The sequence below is a fragment of the Oryzias latipes genome, chromosome 9, assembly GCF_002234675.1.
Source record: "Oryzias latipes chromosome 9, ASM223467v1".
Lineage (NCBI taxonomy): Eukaryota > Metazoa > Chordata > Actinopteri > Beloniformes > Adrianichthyidae > Oryzias > Oryzias latipes.
Genome location: NC_019867.2, coordinates 1,247,020 through 1,268,683, shown reverse-complemented (window position 1 = coordinate 1,268,683; position 21,664 = coordinate 1,247,020). Strand labels below are relative to the sequence as shown.

At 45.9% G+C, this 21,664-nt stretch overlaps 2 protein-coding genes across 5 annotated transcripts in view; one reads left to right on the top strand and one right to left on the bottom strand.

The window, feature by feature from the left end:
* Window positions 1-99: 99 nt before the first annotated feature.
* Window positions 100-7,101, bottom strand: LOC101161040 (fructose-1,6-bisphosphatase 1). The gene is made up of 7 exons (XM_004086449.4): window positions 6,174-7,101; window positions 4,891-5,053; window positions 3,707-3,799; window positions 3,413-3,553; window positions 3,207-3,344; window positions 3,017-3,136; window positions 100-778 (listed from the first exon to the last, which is right to left on the bottom strand). The coding sequence occupies exons 1-7, from the start codon at window positions 6,341-6,343 to the stop codon at window positions 587-589; spliced, it is 1,017 nt and encodes a 338-aa protein (XP_004086497.1). The 5' UTR covers window positions 6,344-7,101; the 3' UTR covers window positions 100-586.
* Window positions 7,102-8,910: 1,809 nt separating this feature from the next.
* The window catches only part of kank1 (KN motif and ankyrin repeat domains 1), a 40,274-nt gene continuing 27,520 nt past the window's right edge, over window positions 8,911-21,664 (top strand). For 2 of the 4 annotated variants that reach the window (XR_908407.3, XM_011473092.3), the window contains exon 1: window positions 8,911-9,170. The gene's annotated coding sequence lies outside the window, so the exon portion shown is untranslated. Of the gene's footprint in view, window positions 9,171-14,780; window positions 14,861-18,801; window positions 18,938-21,664 lie in introns of those variants that run through there. The other 2 variants (XM_011473095.3, XM_020701695.1) reach the window with 2 other exon arrangements.

Here is a 21,664-nt window from a genome sequence, read left to right as displayed (position 1 = left end):
ACGTGTTTGTGACAAACAGGCAGGAATGAAGACAAAAACACAACGAAAAGTCAAGTTCGGAAATATTGTCATAAAACAAAAAAAGCAGCATTCAGCAGATTTATGGTGGAAAATCGTTTATTCGTTCCTTAAATTGTAGTGAAAGTTTCTGTTTTTCCACTGATTACGGTAAACAAAGTGTTCAAATGGATAAAACAATGAGAAATGGGGACCGGACTGATGAAAATATCCTGCTTCTTTTAAAATATATTTGACTTTCTTTTTAAACCCATTGTTTTTCTGTCAAATGAAACCTGCTTTTAGGATGTTTGAAACAAATAAAATAGGTGTTTAATCCAAATGTCTTCATGTTAAAAGAGGGTCATGGGTGCAGAAAGGTTGTCCTGCAGTTTATTGTGACTTTTCCTCTGAAACAGCAGGTTCAGGAACCATGGAGGTTCATTCAGACACTTTATCTGGTCGTTTCCTGAAGACACGGCTGCAGCTCGTCCTTTAACCTTTGGAGCTTTTCACACATTTGAGCTTTCTTTCATTCATAACAAAAATCTTTTTCAGAATAAAACAACGTGGAGGAAACCGTCTGGCTTCACTTCTTGGCGTGCTTCTGGCAGATGGCGATGTACTCCAGGACGTCCTCGGGGGAGCCCATCGCCACCGGGGCGCGCTGGTGGATGCTCTCCGGCTGGATGTCCAGGATGTTCTCGAAGCCGGTGGAGGCCATGCCCCCCGCCTGCTCCATGATGAACGCCATAGGCTTGCCCTCGTACAGGAGTCGCAGCTTCAAAGAAGAAGAAGGTCAGAGGTCAATTCCTCCACATTGCACCTCATCAAAAAATACCTAAATTGAAGCCTCACTCCAGTGAGGGGGGGGGGGGGTATTTGTAGCATTTTTCTGATGGAAGTCATTTATAAAGAAAATTAGGCTTAAAATAAAACTGTATTTCTAAGTATTTTTATTGAAATTGTGAATCAGTAGCAGATGAATTGGAGTTGAGAATGACATAGAAAATACTCTGGGCGGGGCCACAGTCTCCAAGCTCCGCCCCTTTCTGATCCTCCACCTGTAGACCAACAGATCCATGAACGTCTTTGTTTTCCTGGTCTGAGCTGGAATCTGGATCAGAACTGGACGGATGGATGGATCTGATGTTGCTGCTGTTTCTGTTGAACCGCTAACGTTTGGTTGGTGGGAGGGGGTGAGGGGCCGTAAGCTAGCTAGAGAGAGTGTAAACAGAGAGCTCTCAGCAACAGTGAGACAGACAGACCCTTTGCACCAACTCAGAGGGGAATTTCTAATGAACTTCTGCCGCTCTGCAGAAACTATGTTCTAGAAAACGACACATTTTTAGGGTTTGGCTAAAAACGGCGTCATCAGACTTAGACTAAAACAGTGGGTGGAGGTTCTCCTTCCTCGTCCTCTGCTGCACTGACATATACAGATGTTTCAATCAAAAAAGACTCTTGCCTAACCCCCCGCCCCCCGCCAAAACAGAACACGGTGATTCAATCCTGTCGTTTGGGTAACAGGAGGTTTTGTCTCCATCAGCTGAGACTCACGGATGTGAGGAAAGAACGTTTGGAAACTCTGAGCTTCACCACAGAGTCACGTCTGTAGAAAAACTACTTTAAAAATCAGGTTTGGACTGAGGGCCACATGGTTTGGTCCTGCCCCAACCCCCATAATTACTGGGGGAATCTCTTTCAGGTCCTATCCCGCATCTATGGTAAAGATTTGACTTCCAGTTCGGTATTTCTGGAATTATGACACCTCAACATGAAGCAAACAAAACCCAAGAAAATGCCATCGCATTTGCCTGCTACTCACACGTAGACGGATCTTATTCCATCTGATCTGATCTCCTTCCGTCTCCCAATGGTTCAAAGAGTTACTTTCCTTCCTGCCTTTGGAAAAAGCTCAGGCACCGATCAACCCAACAAAAATGTTCGGTGACATGGAACCCCTTATTGCATATGTGAAAGTATTTACCTTTGGAGTTTGATGTGAGAAATTGAGACTGTTATCAATCATTCTTTCTATTTAGTGTTCCTTCATCTCATTTAAGAGCCTCGGGTGGGACGGAGGGAACCTTTTTTCTCTTTTCTGTCTAACTTTTTAGTTATATTATACTTTGTATTTGTTTATGTATAACTACATATCTATAAATACCAGTTCAACCATAACTGAATCCTGTGGATGAAAAAGCTGGCAAATAAAGTTTGGTGTAAGTTGATTTGATCAAGAAAAAAAACATTAACCTTCACGGAGAATAAAGTGCCACAAAAGCTGGTGACCCATGGGAGTAAAACTAAATCAGACTCCGACTGTAGAAGGAAAACAGAACTGTTGTGGAAAATAGCCAATGTGAAGTGATGTGGAGCTCCATAAAAACACCACACCACACAAAGAAGCCATTTTCACGACTCAAAGACGTTTGGATCAGATCAGAATCTTCTTCGGTTCACATCCTAACACATTTACTCCAAAGTCAGACCACGAAGGACCCCCATGGTCGGACTCCGATGGTTGGACCCCGAGGCTGAACGGAGCCTTTTAAAGTTGAAGTTCATGAAAAACAGTGTTTGTTTGATGAGCACCGAAAGAAAAAAAAAAAAAAAAGCATGAATGAGGCTCACAAAACGGCATGTGAACAAACCACGGGACTGCTGCTTCAACATCTGAAGACCAGATGAAGCTAAACTGTTAAGCAAAGAGGTGGGGCTATGATTATACGGGATTCTCCAGTTTCACCTCATATATTCAGCCCAATAAACATAATAGATCATGGTCAAACATTTTAGGAAACAGGAAAACAGAGTTCAAAGCTCATTTGAGGTAAACCTGCTGTTGAAGGTTTCACTGAATAAACTTTCACAATAAAAGCTCAGACTGCGGCATCCGCACAGCTGGCTTATCATGTTCAAAATAAAGCCCTCCTGAATGTGGTTTGACACCGTGTCACAGGTTCAAATCTGTGAGGGATGAAGGCGAGGTGAGGGGTTTGCAGTGGGAGCTCACCTTCCCCTTTGGGTTCTTGGCATTTCCTGGGTACAGAAAGATTCCTCCGTACATGAGCGTCCGGTGGACGTCCGCCACCATGGAGCCGATGTAGCGCGATCCGTACGGCTCGCTGCCGTCCTGCAGAGGTTCAAGAACGACAACGTGAGGGAGGTTTTTGGAGGTGCTGGGTGGTGTGAATGCCGGTCACCTCAGGGAACTTCTTCCTCTGTAGGTACTCGGTGACGGCCGGCTCAAAGTCCCTGGCGTAGCCTTCATTCAGGCTGTAAATGTTGCCCCGCTTTTTGATCCTCACGTCGCGCTCCACCAGGATGAACTCGCCGATCGCCTGACGTTGAGATCAAACAAAATGAGAAGATGGAAACCCTGCAGCAGACCGGGACGGAGCGCACTGACCGGGTCCAGCATGAAGCAGTTGACTCCCTGGCCGGTGGAGAGAACGATCATGGTGGCGCTGCCGTACAGGGCGTAACCCGCCGCCACCAGGTTCCTGCCCGGCTGCAGAGCGTCTTTCTCACACGGCTCGTCGTCTGTGGTCTGCAGAACAGAGCGGGAAACGTCTGATTACCGAAGATCCTCCTGGAAGGACGTTTGGTGTCCCAGTCAACTCCAAATGATGAGTCTGCCGTCTGGTACGGTTGAAGTGAAGCTTCCTCCACAGAGACCAGACCTTTCCATCCAGAGTCCTACCTTCCTGTAAATGCTGAAGATCGTTCCAATCGACACCAGACAGTCGATGTTGGAGGAGCCATCCAGAGGATCGAAGCAGACGATGTATTTACCCTGAAAAATAAAGTTCCAGCTGAAATTCAGAGGATTTGACTTCAACGTCCAGGTTTAGCTCAGTTCTGCTGCTTCATAAAGAACATAATTGTTCTTCATGTTTAAGGGGAGACTCCTGTCACAATGAAAGACTATTAAAACTATCAAAATATGAGTGAAATGTACATCCAGTAAAAACCGGAGTGACATCATGACATGTTGATTCATCCAGTTCGGATATTTTTCCTTCTGTAAACTTTGAACTTCAGAAAATAGGACCTGTAGGAACATTACTTCATAACTCCAAGTCCTTAAACAGCAGCATAAACCTTATTCTAACTTTGTTCAATAATTAATAACTTGTTCCTTTGTATTTTAACTTTTATTTTAGTTATTTAGTCTTTTGTTCTTCTTGGTAAAAAAGTTTCTATTTGGCCAGAGCTCTTCACATTTCTAGCAGATAAAAGTGGTTTAAATGTCTCTACAGTCCGTCTAAAGGCCAAGGCTTTCATCCATCCATCCATCCATCCATCCATCATCCATCCATCCATCCAGGTCCCAGGGGCATCAAATGCTCATTTGTTACAGGCATCTGCACCACTTTGACATTAACGTGGACGCTCCATCTTGTGGAAACGCCCCCTCTAGTGGTTACCCGATGAACTGATCTGGCTCCTTTCACAATAAAAAGCAGTTTCAAGCAGGAAGTTGTAGAAATTAACTTTGGGTGTCAAGTCAGGGGTGGGGGAGGGCGGCATGGGTTTCTCCAACTGCCCTCATAGCGTCCCACTATGATGATGAACACGCCTGACAGAACGGTGGAGCGGAGGCAGGAATGTCTGAAAGTGGTGCCAGCGGCTCTGAAGGCCTGGAGTTTTCAGACTGACTTTGATCAAAGGCTGTGTGTGTGTGTGTGGGTGGGTGGGTGGGGGGGGGGGGTGTCAAGATTGAGCCACAGACAAAAAAATAAATAAAACGGGTTCCTTCAGAAAAACAGGAACTTTCTGCTTCAAATTGCCAAACAGTTTTTGCAATAAGTCTTTTCTTGGTGAAACCTGAGCGTCGCGGCTCGTCGGTTTGACCCCCGTCTGCGCCGCCGCTCTGACACGTACCCGTTTATCCGGCTCCACGATGATGGCCTTCTCGTTTTCCTCAGACACCAGAACGCAGGAAGTAAAGGAGGACTTGATGACGTTGATGACCATGTCATTGGACAGAATGTCCAGCTTCTTCACCTGGTCGCCCGTCACGTTGGTGCTGCCGGCGATGCCGTAACTGACAGGAAAATGGAAAATGTCTTTAAAACAAACATCCAACAAACAGCAACATGTTTTTATTTTTCTTTGTTTAACCAAAACCAGTCATTTTTTAAACAGATGCACAAAATAAATAACTTGGTTTGGAGATGAACGTTGAGTTATTTAGGTTACAATTAGCTCAAAAACTTTTTGAAAACTACTTTGACATTTTACTTTACCTGAGCTAATTTGAAAAAAAAAAAAAGAAAAACGGTTAAACTTCAGAGTTACAATGTTATTAATAAATGTGCTTTTGTTCAGTATATTCTACACAAAAATGAGATCTGAATCAAAATGCCATTCAGTGACATCATCACGAATATAACAGCATAGTACAGTTACAATACAAACACTTTGTATTTATTTATTCCATCCATCCATCTTCTTAAACCTCTTGAAGCCTTTCGGGGTCACGGCGCTGCCAGACTCACCCAGCTACTTTATTTTTACTTTAACTCAAAAAAAATCAACTGAAATGTTTTACTTCTAAAAAGTGACTAAATTAAAGTTTCCCTCAGCAAACAGTACTACACTTGAAGTGTACTTTGTATTTGAGTACAAGTATAGCAAGTATGCTACAGGCCATGTACTTGTACCATAGGAAGTATACTAACTGAACACTTCTTCACACTAAATTGGAACATTTTAAGTTTACAATAGTGTATTAAAAGTAAACTTCGAGTATTGCCTCACTTTTAGGTTTACTTGTAGTTAACCTAAACTTTTCTGCTAGTTGTTGGTTTGATTCCCTTTCCTGCCACTAACCAGTTGTGTTCACGTGTCTCAATCTGGACGCAGATTTTTGTCCAGAAACGAAACTAGCGCGTGGCTTTGACCCTCAAACGGAACCGTTTGTGGTCACACACGGCTCGCCTCCAAAACCTAACCTGGTCGCCGAACCTGAAGAAGGCCCTACGTCATCACAGGTGAAAGGAAACGGGATCTCGGCTCCCAGGTTAAACCTGCCAGTGGGCGTGGTCTGTCAGGTATTCTGAGTCAACCTGAACCTCCAGTTTACGCCGCGCAGGTGACATCCACCCATGTCACGGATGTTTTTTAAAGGTATGCATGTTCGAGAGTGTGCGCGTGTCTCTCACAGGTGCGCGATCCCAGCTTTGCGCACGGCGCTGGAGATGGCCTTCACCGCCGTGCACAGCGCGTTGAGCAGCGTGGTCAGCTCCCCGGTGCCCTTGGCCCTCCGTCCCTCCTCCATCACGAAGCGGGTCACGGTGACCACGTTGGTGTCGAACGTCCCGCGGTCGGACATGCTTGCTGTCTGGGAGTGGAGGCTGCGGGACGCGCTGCGGGACTTAAATGCGCAGAAACGCGGAAACTCGTGGCAGTGACAGAAGACGGAGGGGCCAATCCAGGGGAGCGGGGGAGGCGTGGCCGTGAGGCCCCCCCGCGCGCCCGCTCAAACAGGACCGCGCGGCGATGAAGTGATAAAGTCTCCAAAGCGGGAATGTGACCCGAACAATGGAAGCTGGACTCGGTCTGGCTTTGCGCAAGAAAAGGTCGCGCACTTTCCAGCGGCTTTGACTGCGGTAGGAGGAGAGAGGCAGCCGCTATTGTGCTCCACACGAGCTGTCACGCACAGTTCAAACACGCGCACTCGGAGCTTTCACGCCTGGCTTTCCTTTTTGTCCTTCAGCGGGAATCAAACCCTCGGCTCTAGTCTGGGGGCTGCTGCGGGTCACTGCGGTCCTGAAGAGAGAAGAGGTTGTTTCACAAAAACGACTCTGATCCCCACAAAACGTTGTCATTATCGGCAAAAAACCCAAACAAAAGTCCGTTTTTCCTCCATTTGAGGTTCTAACCGAAGATCTTCAGACTTTATCAGGCCACTCAAAGTCTTTAGTTTGTTTAGATCCAACCCCAGACTTTCTGGATAGTCGTGGACTTATTCCTCTCTTCTGGCTTTTCATCAATTCTTTCCCATTTCTTATTGGTCCAGAAGGCTGACTAAAACTGGTTCTGATGTCCACCTGCAGCACCGGTCCACAGACTGTGCAGATTCCTACAAAACCCCAAACCGTTTCCATGACGACCATGACAACGGTTGCTACATCAAAAAAACATTCATCCACCCACATTCGGAACCACCTGAATACCTTTGGGGGTCTGCTGGAGCCGACCTGTTGGGTGAAGGTGAAGAAGACCTTGAACAGGTTGTTGCAGGGCTGCAGTCACGCCGCGGCAATTTAAGAACCGCCAGTTAACCAAGTCTGTGGATGGAAACGGAGAACATGCATGAGGAGAACATAGAAAGGTCCAAGCTGGGATTTGAACCAGAGCCCAGATTGAGAGTGCTAACCACTACACCACTGCTCTGTAATGCTTGAGGCTAAAGTTAGCAGGAAGAACAAAACAGACTGAGGATCTCATGATCAGCACATAAACAAAACATGGACATTTGTCTGTTTTCATGAGCACATGAAGTTAGAGCCCAGCCTGTTTGCAGGTCTTTGCTTTCTCAGTTCTAAAAGAAAAACACAAAAATGAGAACAAACACATCTTTTTTTATCAAATAAATATGCTTCCATGAGAAGTTTGACATTATAGACAATTACTTTTTAGACTTTCATTAAGGGTATTTGATCATTGGAGTGAGGTAAATATGCTGGGAAGAAAAATCTAAACATGGTTTCACACCATCATCACTTTTTCCTGCAGTCTTGCTTGAGAACTTTTCCAGAGATTTCTGTTGTTTTGCCTTTAAAATAAAAATCTGATCTCACTGCTACGAATCCCCCACCCACTATGATCCTACCACCACCATACCTCGTCGTTTAACTTACTATCCTGAAGAGTTGGTGTTCAACCAACTAACTCCACTCTTGGGAACACATTTGAAACTCCACAGTTCAGTTTCTCTGTCTACTTAAAAATGTTTTCAGAAGTGATTTTAGTCCATCAGCTGGCAAGATTTAGTCAGATTGTCAAAGACGTGCTAAGAAGAAAGTCCCACGAAAATGAAACATGTGGACAAGAAAATGTTTGGATTAAATATTTCGGTTTTGGAATTTTAATAACTTTGTGAAACTTCCCTGCACATTTAGTTTTGTAAGTAGAGGTTTTGAGTTTTACTCAAAGTGTAAAAATGAAAAACGTCACCGTCTGAGAATAAAAACAAAGATATCAATTGCTTTTATTTCAATTAAACATCGTTAATTTAACTTTTCTTCGTTCGCAGTTTCCAAACCTTGATTGGCAGTAACTACAAGCTGCCACTAGATGTCGCGCTGGCTTTAGCATTTTTCTGCTCGTTCCAAACCACCATTACCATTAAAATCTGATTTACCTTTTTAATTTATTATATAAAGTCCGTTTTAAAATATTTACCATGTGAATTTACGCTGAAGTTAACACGAGAATAACTAAGATATTGGTTTAAAATGTTTTAAAAATCCATCAAATTAAAGACAATAAGTTCTTTAGCCAGCCGGACAACTTTCTTGATATCAATGCGCCGCTGGTAAGAAAAAGATCAAAAAGACCTATATTATCTATATGCAAGGAACTACTTTGTCCCGCGGATGGACATATGCCCTTTGCGTGTTGTGTCAAACAATACTTCATAAGTGTTGCAGAAGTCCGCTTTTCTGCGTCATTGTTTGGGTTTTTCTAAGGGATTGTTGATATTTGTCACATTTCTCCAAATAATAAAGTATTTGAAGACAGTTTAACAGTTTTTTGTAACTCGCACTCGTTAAGTCTTCGCGGAATGATTTAACTGACAGAGTGAATAAATAATATAGTGCGGCTGTTTACAGACGGTTTAATGAAAGTAGGCCGCGCAGGTAAACTACACCTGTGGATTGGACCTTCCTAAAAGAATCCGCGCGGGGCGGGCTGCACTGCGCATGAGCAGGACGGCTGCTTGGTGTCCCTGCGGCGGTGTTAAAGCGCCTGCGTTCAGGACAGACGCCGCATGCGGCTCGTTGCCGGAATCCCACAAAAGTTGGTGCTCGTCGACGTTGGCGGGCCGTGAACGCATCACCCTCCCGGTTTTAAGAGGAGTTTCGGTCCCGGAGGGAAACGTCCACCGGAGCGGAACGGAAGTCCGCGGAGAGGCCGGGACAGTCGGCGTCCGGGTGAGTTCACGCCAAGTTCTTGTCGCGTGGAGCGCGCACGCGCGCGCCTCGATTGAGTTCTCCTCGGTATGCTCAAGGTGGGGGGGTCCAGACTGTACAATCCCATGAAGCGCTGCTGCCTAATCTGGATTATGTGTAAAGTCATATGGCGGCCGCTGCAACTGCGCTTCACGGGAGCTCTTCGGATCTTTGAGCTGCAGGCGCGAGGACAGTCCTGACCTGTGTGGTTGTAGGGGCGCGAGGACAGTCCTGACCTGTGTGGTTGTAGGGGCGCGAGGACAGTCCTGACCTGTGTGGTTTAGGGGCGCGAGGACAGTCCTGTCCTGTGTGGTTGTACTAGGGGCGCGAGGACAGTCCTGACCTGTGTGGTTTAGGGGCGCGAGGACAGTCCTGTGGCTGTGGGGGCGCGAGGACCTCCACAGACTTTTGAAATCACGCGTGCATGGATGTTCCTCGGGATGCGTTCATGTTCCCGCGCTCGGCCTGCTCGCTGGAGGCGGCCTCTTTGATGTCCTGCTGTCTCAGGTGTTTCCTGCTAAACAAGGCTGTCTCCTCCCTCACTCCGGCGCGCGCAGCCTTTGTGGCGGGGAAGAGCCCGGGTCAAACCGAGGGCTCCTCCACCTCCTGATTCCAGGCTGCTCTGCTCCTCTTCAGAGATGAAGCAGAAAATCGATCTGACAAAGAGAAGAATGTGAGCTTTGTGGGAGAAATTCGTTTACCTGAGTCCAGTTTTCCCCACGTGAGAGCAGGTGTGGAGGAGGAACAAAGATGTCTTTCAGAATGAAGCTCAACGTTTAGAGCCTTATTCTCCTGAAGAACAGATTTAATCTGAAATATTAGATTCTGAGGAGATGGCGTTCTATGTAAAGGTTGAAGATTTCAGCTGCAGGTGAGCAGCAAATGCAGGACATCTTCTGGTCTCCACGTGACCCGGTAACAGAATCCAACGATGGATTCAAAGTATTAAATATGTTTTTGTTTTTCTTTCTTTTAAAGAATTTCTCCCAGAATCTGGAAACCGTTTTTTTCCGTGACCATGAGGTCTTATCCTGAAGGTCTCCCTTCAAATTCAATATTTTGTGTTTAATTCTTAAATATTTGTATAACAATTTAAGTTGTACCATTGTCTGTCCCGAAGCCTGTTTGTTCAGTTTCCGCATTTATATGAATGGATTTTTTTTTTTTATAAATCGCAATTGCATCATAAGGCTGCACAGTGGTGTAGTGGTCGGCACTCTGATCTCACAGAGAGAAGGTCCTGGTTCAAATCCCAGCTGGGTTCTTTGTGTTTGGAGTCTGCATGTTCTCCTGGTTCATGTTCAGGTTTTCTCCAGCCTCCATGTTGGTGCCTTGCAGAGCAGGACTTTAAATTGTCCTTCAGGTCTGAATATGTGTGTTTGGTGTGATCAGCTGTCGACCTCGCCGGTGAAAGCTCCGCCTTCCCTGACAGCACCAGGGATAGGCTCCAGCAACCCATGTGACCCCATCAGAAACATTTGTTCTTGAGCGCAAACTGAAACAGCTGCAGAACTTAAGGACCCGCAGCAGAACAAAGGTCCGAACCCGTCTGAACGGCTGGTTTAAAGATGGCTGGAGGTTCTTGGATGTTCTGGTTGTGAAGGGATGTTCTGCAGGGGAAAAGTCCAAACCCCACGTCATAAACGGCAGACGCTCCCCCAGCCAGACAGGGGTCTCACCTCGGTGAGACAGCCCCTCCCACCTCCTGTTCACCACATCAAAGTGCTGATGCGACACCCCCGCCGGCACCTCCCTGTGACCTCATGCCTGGCCCCCCCACCCAAAGCAGATGGCTGCAGTGGACCTTCTGTCTAGTCTTTTGTTTGTGTTTTGTTCTGGGGGGCATTTTAATGTGGGTTTAAGATTTGTCCGTATTCCTCCATTTTTTGTCCTGTAACCAGTTTTTTTTGGGGTGGGGGTGTTGGAGTGAGAATAAGAGCACCAGCCGGCGCTGCACTGTCCTGTTATTACATCACATCTGTGTTCCCTTCAGAGCCTGAATCTCAGGAACCGATTCCACGCTGCCCCCCCCGTTTGCAGGGGCGGGGCATTACTGAGGATCAAAGCAGAAATCCCTTCAAATCTGGTCTTTGTGGGTCTGGGGGCTCAGCGCTGCACTGATTAAACCTCACGAAAGGTTCAGGGGAAGATTTAAAACTCCATTTTTTTTCTCCTCTCTGTCTGTTGGGGTCCAGAGTTCTCCTCCTCTGGTTCATTCTCTGGTTCTGGACTTGGCTTGGTTTTAACAGACGCTAGCGTCTTTAAGTTTAGGGGTCACAGGCTCAAAGGGTGCTGAATAGCGTCTGGTGGTGGTGGCAGTGTGATGGTATGGGGGCAGCATTTCCGTCGTCCAGATAACATTGAAGAGTCGGTCCTGCGTCTGCTCTCTGGGTCCAAACTCGTTTCTGTATTTGGACTCCACGCCTTTGAATCACACAAATCCTTCTCCTGTTTTTGGATGATTCTGACCCAGAAAGAAAATCCAAAGACCCGCTCAGTGTGATCCAACAAAAACAGACATTTTGGAACGAGGCAGAACGAGGCGTTTGCTGTCTGCTGTGAAGGAGAGTTTTTCACCCTCCACTTTGACACTGAGGCCAAAAAAGGAATTATGACATTTTCCTCCAACTGGATTTGGCTGCCAGGGCATCTACCCAGATCACGGACCTGTTGCTGCTGCTGGTGGGCCAAGAGGAGGCCTGGGACAGCCCCCACCCCCCCACTGCAATGCCTGGATTCAGGGTGGGGCCACGGGGACGTCGGACCCCAGCGTTTGGAGCGGTCTCGGGTCCCCTTGGACCGACTTCACAGGAGCAGTTGCTTCAAACAGCAGAGCCCCTGCATCACTCTCAACCCCCCCCCCCCCCCCCCCCCACACACACACACAATGTTAAGGTGGACATTCATGGCGGGAAAATTTTCTCCACGGGGTAGAATCCCAACATTTGACCTTCCCAGTTTGCATGATGACCGTTTTTCAGACCTGCTGCTGAAAGCACGGATGGGGAAAGTCCTCCCTTTGCTCCTGGAGGTGCAGGGAGGTGCAGGGAGGTGCAGGGAGGCGCAGGGAGGCGCAGGGCGGCGAAGGGAGGCGCAGGGAGGTGCAGGGCGCGCAGGGAGGCGCAGGGAGGCGCAGGGCGCGCAGGGAGGTGCAGGGAGGTGCAGGGAGGTGCAGGGAGGTGCAGGGAGGCGCAGGGAGGCGCAGGGCGGTGCAGGGAGGCGCAGGGCGGTGCAGGGCGGTGCAGGGAGGCGCAGGGCGGCGCAGGGAGGCGCAGGGAGGCGCAGGGCGCGCAGGGAGGCGCAGGGAGGCGCAGGGCGGCGCAGGGCGGCTGCAAAGAGAAACTCCGATAATCCTCCAGCTATGCAGGCGTGCTCGGACTCCTCCTGTCAGGCTGAAACAGGCCACATCCAGGCAGTTTTGACAGTTACATTTTTGTCACAGTTCTGTCTGCAGAGCCGCTCGCAGGCAGAAATCCGTTTTCATTTCAAACCAAAGCTCTTCCGTCTGCTGTTGAGCCGAAGAGGTGGACGTTTGTGTGGAGGGGAGCTCCTGCCAGCTGATTATCTACCAAAGCATCAGCTTCCTCTGTGTTATCGGGGCTGCTGTAGGATGGAGCCCCCCCATGTTTGCTGCAGCAGTGGTCTCCAACCGCAGACCCGTTTAATGTCACACATTATTTTTTCGTAGACCGACCTCTCCGAGGCTGAAGTGGCGGTCTAATATTTTTACTATTATTTATTTATTTTTTTAAGCTTCCAGTTTCCCTTTAACTTCTGAGAATAAAGTTCATCTTCATCCTCTGTAAAATATCTGCAGCTGGTTTCCTTTAGCAACCAGAAAAAGGTGATCTGGATTTTAACCCATAACTGTCAAGTGGAAGCTTCACAATCAGACGCCAACTTCCGCCTCATCTGACTTGAAACCTTAAACCTTAATAAAACTGGTATTTTCAAAATGTAATCAAACATGAATCCACCTTTTGAAAAACTTTATTATTATGGTCTGTCACAAGGAATCCATAATTGGGGTCCAGACTGCTGGTTTTAGTTGCCATCACTGCATCATGGGAGATGTAGTGATGTCAGACAGACTCTCTTCTCTGAGCTTCATTGTTTTGTTCACTTGTTCCACGGTCTGACACCGGATTCTGTGGAAAGCTACACCGCTAAAGACGAGCTTTAGCTGGTATTTTTGTTGGAACTGAGAGACTTTATGAGCAGAATCAGAACAAGGAAGTGAAGACTTGAACCACTTCTGATTGGTCAGACTGATGACGTGTGATTAAGCCTTCAAGAATGATTGGTGGAGACAGTTAAAGGGGCGGGACTTTTCAGAAAACAGAGCTGTAGCTGCGGCTAAATCATGGTACCGTCATTCTTATCAAAGTGTCTTTAATAGAATCAAATAAACACAAAGAAAAAAGTATTTAATATATTTTTCATATTCCTAACTACTCAGTGTTTTATCAGCGTCTGTTTGGATGAACACAGAGCTGATATCCTGGAGATGGAAATGTTTTTAGATCAGTGAATGGGTCATTTCTCCCGGCACACCGATTGAGAAACATTGAACTAGAGCAATTTGAAGGTCCAGCTGTTCATTTTCAATGGAGTTGAAAAAATACAGTTTTGGTTGGATAATTTAGGAAGTTGAGTAATGAAGTTGAAACGTTCGAGCACAAATCTCTGAAAAGAGTAGAACATTTTTGATGAGTCAGATCGGTGAAAAACATCTGGAAAGTGACACGAGAATCTCGATGGTATGAATGCTTGACATGATTAAGAACTGATGAATATGGAAGCATTTGTGTAGCACAATTAAGAATAAAATCACTACCAAAATGCTTTTTCATTTTCAAAATAAAGCTGCATTTGTTGACTCATAATTAAAATGGAAAAGTATTCCTTCAAACTGCTTTTTCCTTTTCTTCTTCCACTCCGTTCATTCGGTCAATTAATTAAAACGATGAAGGAAATGGGATTTGACATCTCATTTTCAAAAAGTTCCATAGAATTTAGCCTCACGTACAAAAGGGGTTTATACAAATGTATACCTCATGTGTCTGAAGTTGTATAACCCTCTACTGTGACACTAACATCTGTCCAACGCTATAGACGCTTTCAGCTCTGATCTGTTTACTCAGCTGTTCAACAAAAAGGACATGATTTGCAAACATACTTTTTTTTTCCCTTCAAGGATGATGAAAGTCTTCAGTCGTTTTTAGAAAACTCAAAACAAAAATCTTTTAACTTCTGAAAGTTAATCATTCTCATGTAGAGTTTTTGTGTTTTTTTTTATGCGCTCATTTCAGCAAACACTTCCTGTTTCCTGTTCAAATGACCCGATGCTCTGAAAATGTTTGTCCAGCGTTTTGCAGCGTTTTTGAACGTTTTGCTGCAGAGAATCTCCTGCCCGTTTTGTCTTTTCAGAGACGTGCACGGCGGAGAGGAGCTGAGCGCCGCCGGTCACCGCGCTGCTCATGTTACAGCCTCCCTCTCTGCCATTGTCGGGTTACTGTGTGTGCGCGCGCCGTGTTGTGATTGGGCGCAGCTCTGGCGTGTCACACGGCGCTGAGTGACTCCATAATAATCCCTCATTTCGCCGTGGGACGCTGTTTGAAGTTCTCGCTGTCTGGGCTTCAGCTGGGCCCAACGTGCCTTTGAGGGGGGAGGTGAGTGCAACACCTTCTCAGCTTCAGGCTTTTATGTTGGTGTTTGTTCAAGGTGCACTTTAGGCCGCAGGTGCAGAGAAATACGCCGGGTGCGTCTTTAGTCACGGGCTAGAATCCCAGAAGCATTTCTGATGCAGAATATTGGAAAGAGTTGAAGTCTAAACGTTGGTTTAGCACAGAAATGCAGAATAATAGTCAGTAAAGGGTCATGCTGGTTGAAAACCTGTTGGTTGTGGCGCCATCCTATGGTTTTTGAATCCGATTGTGTTCATGTAGTCCTTCCTTGTTGATCTGGATCATTCTGTGGTTCTTTGAAAGTTCAGGTTGGTGCTGTGGCTTCCTTCTGCTCCGAGGTCTTCCTCACAGGGAGTCGGACCTTTTCTATGGCTGTCTGCTCAAACTCTGAAGCAATGAAACCTTTTGGACCTTCATTTGTGAAAGAAGCTTGAAAAAGGCAGGACTCCTCTTTAGTTACGGTTTTGAAAGGTTCAGAATTGGAGCATCAGACGTGATCAGGAGGGTTTAGTGCTCCAAACGTAATCTTTAAATCTTTAAACCCAGTTTTATTCCAGACACTTTCAGCTTTTTCTTTAAAGTCCCACTCTGCTCGTCCTCTGATCTGTTTCCAAAGCGTTCCCAGGGGTCTCTTCATTATGTTTCTCCAACAAACGACGCAGTTTTCTAGGACATAGTTTCTGCAGAGCAGCAGGAGTTCAGTAGAAAGTCATCCGAGTTGTGGGCGGGCCTGTTGGCGTGGAGCAACCCCTCCTCATCCCTGTGCTAGCTTACAGCCCCTCACACCCCCAACCTAGCATTAGCGGTGCAACAAAAAAGCAGCAATGTCAGATCCATCCAGCCGTACAAAGACGTTCATTGATCTATTTGTCTGCAGGTGGACGCATCGGAATCCTGATTCACGATTTGAATACAGAAATACTCAGAAATGTCATTTTGATTGGACTTTTCTTTTGTCCTCCGTCAGCAGAACAAGAACTTGTTAAAAACACCATTTCCATCATGTGGTTCTGCTGTTACTAAACAGCTACGATGCCCATGAGCGCATCAGCGCGCCTACAACAAAAAAGGTTCTGTTTTTTTGGTTTTGACCCACCTGTCGGTGTGGTTCTGTTCTAATAGATCCTGGCGTCATGTCCACATTCTGCATCTGAAGGGAAATCCCAGCCAACCTTTTAAAGTCGACCCACATCGGATCACCGTGGCGCTAAAATCCGGACTGGATTCAGGTGTTTGGACCCGAGAAGCTAAAAGTTAAATTTTGCTGATATGTTTTTCCCTTTATCTGGAGCTTGAACTGCTTCACACAAAGTTTGTTTTAGAACCAAACGTTCTCTTGTTTTCAGATTGATTAGGATTTTAGTAAATGTTAGAAATTGAAAGCTTCAATGCTCACATTTTTTAATTACATTTTTCTTGAATATTTCTAAGTGTATTAAAGTTTTTCCTCTGCTGCTTTAGCTCAACTGTTGGCTGCCACAAAGGTTTTCAAGCTGATGGCAGTAATTAGCTGAATGCTTGTGGAGTTTCCACAGATCACAGCTGAAATAACCGCAGACTGGCTCTGTAATCGTTCCAGATTAACATCAGTTCTGCTGCAGCAGGTCACATCCACAGATCACCATCTTATCGCGCTGAGAGCCTCTGGTGGTTTCCCTCTCGTTGACGGGGGGGGGCCAGAGCGCGGTCCCCTCTTTCAGGGACCCCTGCTGACGTGACTCATGGGGGGTTGTTGGGCTCAGGTGAGCGCAGGCGGCCTCTGAAGAGGTCTGCAGGTTGGAAGCCGCTTTGATGAAGGCGGCCTGCGGCTGCAGGAGGGGGCGTTCCTCAGGAACTGTACAGAGCAGCAGGAAACGATTTGCTCCTGTGGAGTTTGGTTTACAGACGGACTCCCCAACCACGCCACGGATCTTATGTGCTCTGGCAGCAGAACCAGGAGGCTTTACATTGATTTCTCTGAGTAAGTTTGAAGGTCTTCTGTGAACGGCTGACGATCTGCCATCCTCTCAGGTTTCAGTTTCACAAACAGAGGGAAGCGTCACCATGGTAACGCTGTCCACAGGTCCCTGACCCATCCCACGCTCCAGGCAGCGGCTGAAACCTTCACAGGCGTTGATCACAGAGGGTTAAATGATGAGTTCGCTCAGGTTTAGGAAAGTCTTGTTCTGTGTGAGCTCTGGTTGGTCTTCTTTGGAACTCTTGTTCTGCATTCCAGTGTTTGGTTTACAGATGGACTCCCTGACCACACCACGGAAAGAAAATGATTCTGATGTTTAATCGCCTACAATGAACGTTTGTGATAATTAAACCGAAGCGCAGCAGGAAGCGGGTTTTGACATCAGGAATGTTTTCCAAGAAGAAAGGCCTTTTGAGGGGATAATTTTCTTGACCTCTCTCATTTCCTCTGCGGTTGCCAGAGGTGAAATGCGGGTCACTGCTGGAACGACCCGGAGAGCGGGGAGGACACGGTCCAGGACCTTCAGACTGGTTTCAGTGGGATGAATGTCGGCATGAAACGCCGACGCAGTTTTCATAGGTTTCTATCCACTTAGGCCAGTGTTTTTCGAACGGTGTGCCGTGGGAAACGACCCATTTTTACTGATCTAAAAACATTTCCCATCTCCAGGATTTCAGCTCTGTGTTCATCCAAACAGGCCCTGATAAAACACTGAGTAGTTAGGAATATGAAAGATCAGAAAATACTTTTTTATTTGTGTTTTTTGATTCTATTAAAGACATTTTGATAAGAATGACGGTACCGCGATTTAGCTGCAGCTTCAGCTGTTTTTGGAAAGTCCCGCCCCTTTAACTGCCTTCACCAACGATTCTTGGAGGCCTAATCACACGTCATCAGTCTGACCAATCAGAAGTGGTTAAAGTCTTCACTTCCTTGTTCTGATTCTGCTCATAAAGTCTCTCAGTTCCAACAAAAACACCAGCTAAAGCTCGTCTTTAGCGGTGGAGCTTTCCACAGAATCCGGTGTCAGACCGTGGAACAAGTGAACAAAACCATGAAGCTCAGAGAAGAGAGTCTGTCTGACATCACTACATCTCCCAGGATGCATTGTGATAAAGTGACAGCATCTCTGCGCTACAATGAGTCTTCCCTGTTAAACGTCATAAAACCACAACGAACACACATCAACCAGTTTATAAATCTTCTTGATGAAATCAGAGGTCAGAGGTCAACAGTTTAGTTCTCCTTCCAGGTTTGAGTTTCTTAACAGCCAAACATCCCAGAGTTTGGTCCAAGTCGTCTTTCTAACTTAAATACTTTTCTATAACGTCTGGATTATTTTAGATGTTAAACTTAAGAAAAATTAATAACAACATTTAAGAAAACAGGATGAAGGTGAAACAGACACAATTAAACTAAATTGAAACAAGTTAATCATCAAATAAACATTTTTGTTAAAGTTTTTAAAGACTTTATTTTTGATTAAGACAACAGAAAAACTAAAAACTTCAACATGTTCACTTTTTGTGTAACTACAGAAAACAAATGTTAGTTTTTTTTTTGCTTTTTTATCAAACATATTGTGGTCATATAGTTGTTTAAAAATTACAGTTGCCTTTGCACCAACATTGAAAAAATATAAAAAAAATAATTAATATTTAGAATATATTTGTTTTTTTGTGAGGTTACATAAAATTGCATGTTAATAAACTGGAGGGGAAAAACAACTGCTAGGGTAAAATGTCAAATAATTTAGATAAAAATTATTACTGAAAACTATTTTAACTTTTATTACATCTTTTAGAACAAACATTGCAGAGGGACTGTACATCAATACGGACTATGAGTTTCTCCTCTTTTAATTTTTGGATGCTGGTGAGCCGCTGGGTTTTTGTCAAGAAGAAAGTGTGCCTCCTTTAAAACACTGCCTTAGGCTATGGAAGCATGACTTGGATGTTTCTACTGCCAGGGCTGCAGCGCTGGACACTGCTTGGTTCTGGTCTGATCCAGGTTTCCTGTAATGGCCTTCCTGGTTCTGGAGGTGTGAAAGCTGACTGCAACGCTGGTGTGGACGCAGGTCTCTGCTGTCCTGCAGATGAACTCTGGTACGGTTTGTCGTCGTCGTCGTCGGAGGAGGAGGGTTCACTGTGATTATCATTAACTAGTTCCAGTAAATGAGTTTGTGTTTATAAAGACAAGTGGAGTTCAGAGTTTCTGAGAAGGCAGTTCAGTCTGATGCTTGAGTTTTTCTGTCGTTGCATCAGTTCAGCCTTTTTCCAGGCCATCGTTACGGTCTGCTTACATTTACTTTAGTCATCACAAAGGTGAATGTTTAAGCTGCCTTGATGGTGTAATCTCATTGCTGTTGCGTGGAGGTTCCCAGCATGCAAAGCGGGACGTTCCTGCAACGATTCCAGTTCAAAACACAAGGATGGTTTTCTTTAGTGTTGTAGAGAAGAGCTGTGATTCATGACCTCCTTAAACCTTCCTTTTTATTTATAACAATAATTAGAGAGGCATCTAGAATATAGAGCTTCATATGAGATGTACGGTAAACTAAGTGTCCGTCAAAACATTTTTTTCTGATTTCAAGGAAAAACTTTTTTTTACAAAACGTGATTTTAACTTGGGGTATAAGGGCCACCATAAAAAATTAAGAAAATTAAGTCATAAAATAATAGAAAAGAGTTGTAAGAGAAAATAAGGAAAACAAGAATTATGTAAATTTAGGAGGAAAAAGTCAAATTCATGAGAATAAAGTCATAATTTTACATGAAGCTTGTAGAATAGTAAGAGTCAATATTTAACAATAATGGTTTTAATCTAATGCATTATTGAGAATTTATGAGATTAAAGTCTTACATTTATGCAGCAATAGTATTTTCAGTGAGGAAATATAAACAGAAAAAGCACTAAAGAGGTGTTTGAGTGAGACGTGGAGCACATCGTCCTTCATCAGCACTGGTTTATAAATAAGTCTTTCTGTGAGTCAACATGGTTTTATTGTAAGCATGAGGACATTGAAAGGAAACTGGACCTCTTCAGAGGGAGGTTCTGAAGACCCGCTTGCACTACAGCTACTTTTTCAGAATTTTCCTCTCCAAATATCTAGTTTTAATTGCAGTTTGGACTGATTTTCATTCTTGAGTTGAATAAATCTGTTTCCTCACTGATTCTTATGGTCCAGCAGATGGACAGTAGTCATGGTTTTGGCTCCACTCCGACCAGCCTGAAGGCGCCATGGCCAGGTGGAGCTGCTCGTCCGTCCAGCGGCGCCGTGTTCATGGCTGTTGACTTGATGACTGAATCAGCTTTTTAGACCCACAGAATGTTGAAACTGAAGAGAAAAAGTTTTTCTGTTAGAACTTTTTGGTTTCGTTTCCAATAAGTCAGAAACGCTGAACACAGAGAGACGATCATAAGGGAAAAAAACACAACATGATGTGTTTCTGTCACCACAATACTATCACCTGCCGATCCCCAAAATCTGAAGTGGAATAAAACAGCCTCAACATCCACTGAGTTTTTCACTTTATTCCAAACTGAATGGGAGGAGTTTAATGGGTTCCTGTCATAATGATCACGTTGTGATGGTAGTTTTACTCCATCGGCACACAAAGCCTTTTTGTTTTCAGTTGATTTAGCGGCCCTTCTTTCCTGCCCGATAAGCATATTCACTGACATCTGCCTCCATTGGAGATGAAACGATGCGCTCCAGTCAATATTTGTTCATGGACGGGCCGTCCTGCTTGGCACAGGACAAACACAGCGGGCTGTGCACGGAGCGGGCCGAGCGGGCCGAGCTCGGGGCGCTGTGCACGGAGCGGGCCGAGCTCCGGGCGCTGTGCACGGAGCGGGCCGAGCTCCGGGCGCTGTGCACGGAGCGGGCCGAGCTCCGGGCGCTGGGCACGGAGCGGGCCGAGCTCCGGGCGCTGGGCACGGAGCGGGCCGAGCTCCGGGCGCTGTGCACGGAGCGGGCCGAGCTCCGGGCGCTGTGCACGGAGCGGGCCGAGCTCGGGGCGCTGTGCACGGAGCGGGCCGAGCTCCGGGCGCTGTGCACGGAACTCAGAATTTGAGTTTAAACCGTTTTCAGAAAACTAGAAAAACCCAGAATAATCCGCTCTGCTGTCCGTTCTGGATCTCCATTTGGGACCTAGTTTGAAACATGACTTCCAATGGACGGCGTTCCAGCTGTGTGAATCCCCCCCCCCCCAAGTTTGCCATTAAAAATACCAGGGACACTGTGGGAGTTTTGGTGGGAAATGGAGATGCTCCTGGAAAACAAGGCAGCCATAATGCTGCAGTGTTTCCACTGGAATGTTGCCGCTATTGTTAACTGGGATGACTCCCAGAAGCAAGGACCCCCCCCCCCCCCCCCAGCCTGTCATCACAGCGTGTTGTTATATCTGTGAAGGCATGCCACTGTTTCCACAGCCTGTGACCCCCTGACTGCAGGCCCAGATAACCAGGAGCACAGAAGTTACTCCTTACTCCCAGTTATGTTCTGCTTTCAACCAGCAAAAGCACGGAATTCCAGGAATTGAACCCCACTGCATGCTGGGAATTGTGTAGGCATGGGTGAGTTCAATTATCTTGTCCGATTCCCTCATATTGAACAGTTTTTTTAATTAAGGCTGGTTTGGCTCCCCATGTGCTTCAGAGTGAATCTCAGTGCTTTTCATAGCTGTTTAGATTTTTTTGAAATTTTTCAACTGGAAGGGGTGTGGCCTTCCAACAAGCCAACTCCTGATTGGTGAGAGTGGTTGCCATAGAAACGTTGTCGGACTCTGCTCCACCATGGCGGCGGTGTTCATTGGGACACACTTCCACTT

Coding starts and splice junctions, on each gene's coding strand:
- LOC101161040 (XM_004086449.4), bottom strand. CDS start 6,343: ATGTCCGACCGCGGGACGTTCGACACCAACGTGGTCACCGTGACCCGC. Junction 3,554..3,706: donor TCTTCAGCATTTACAGGAAG/GTAGGACTCTGG, acceptor TCTGTTCTGCAG/ACCACAGACGACGAGCCGTG. Junction 779..3,016: donor CCAAGAACCCAAAGGGGAAG/GTGAGCTCCCAC, acceptor TCTTCTTTGAAG/CTGCGACTCCTGTACGAGGG.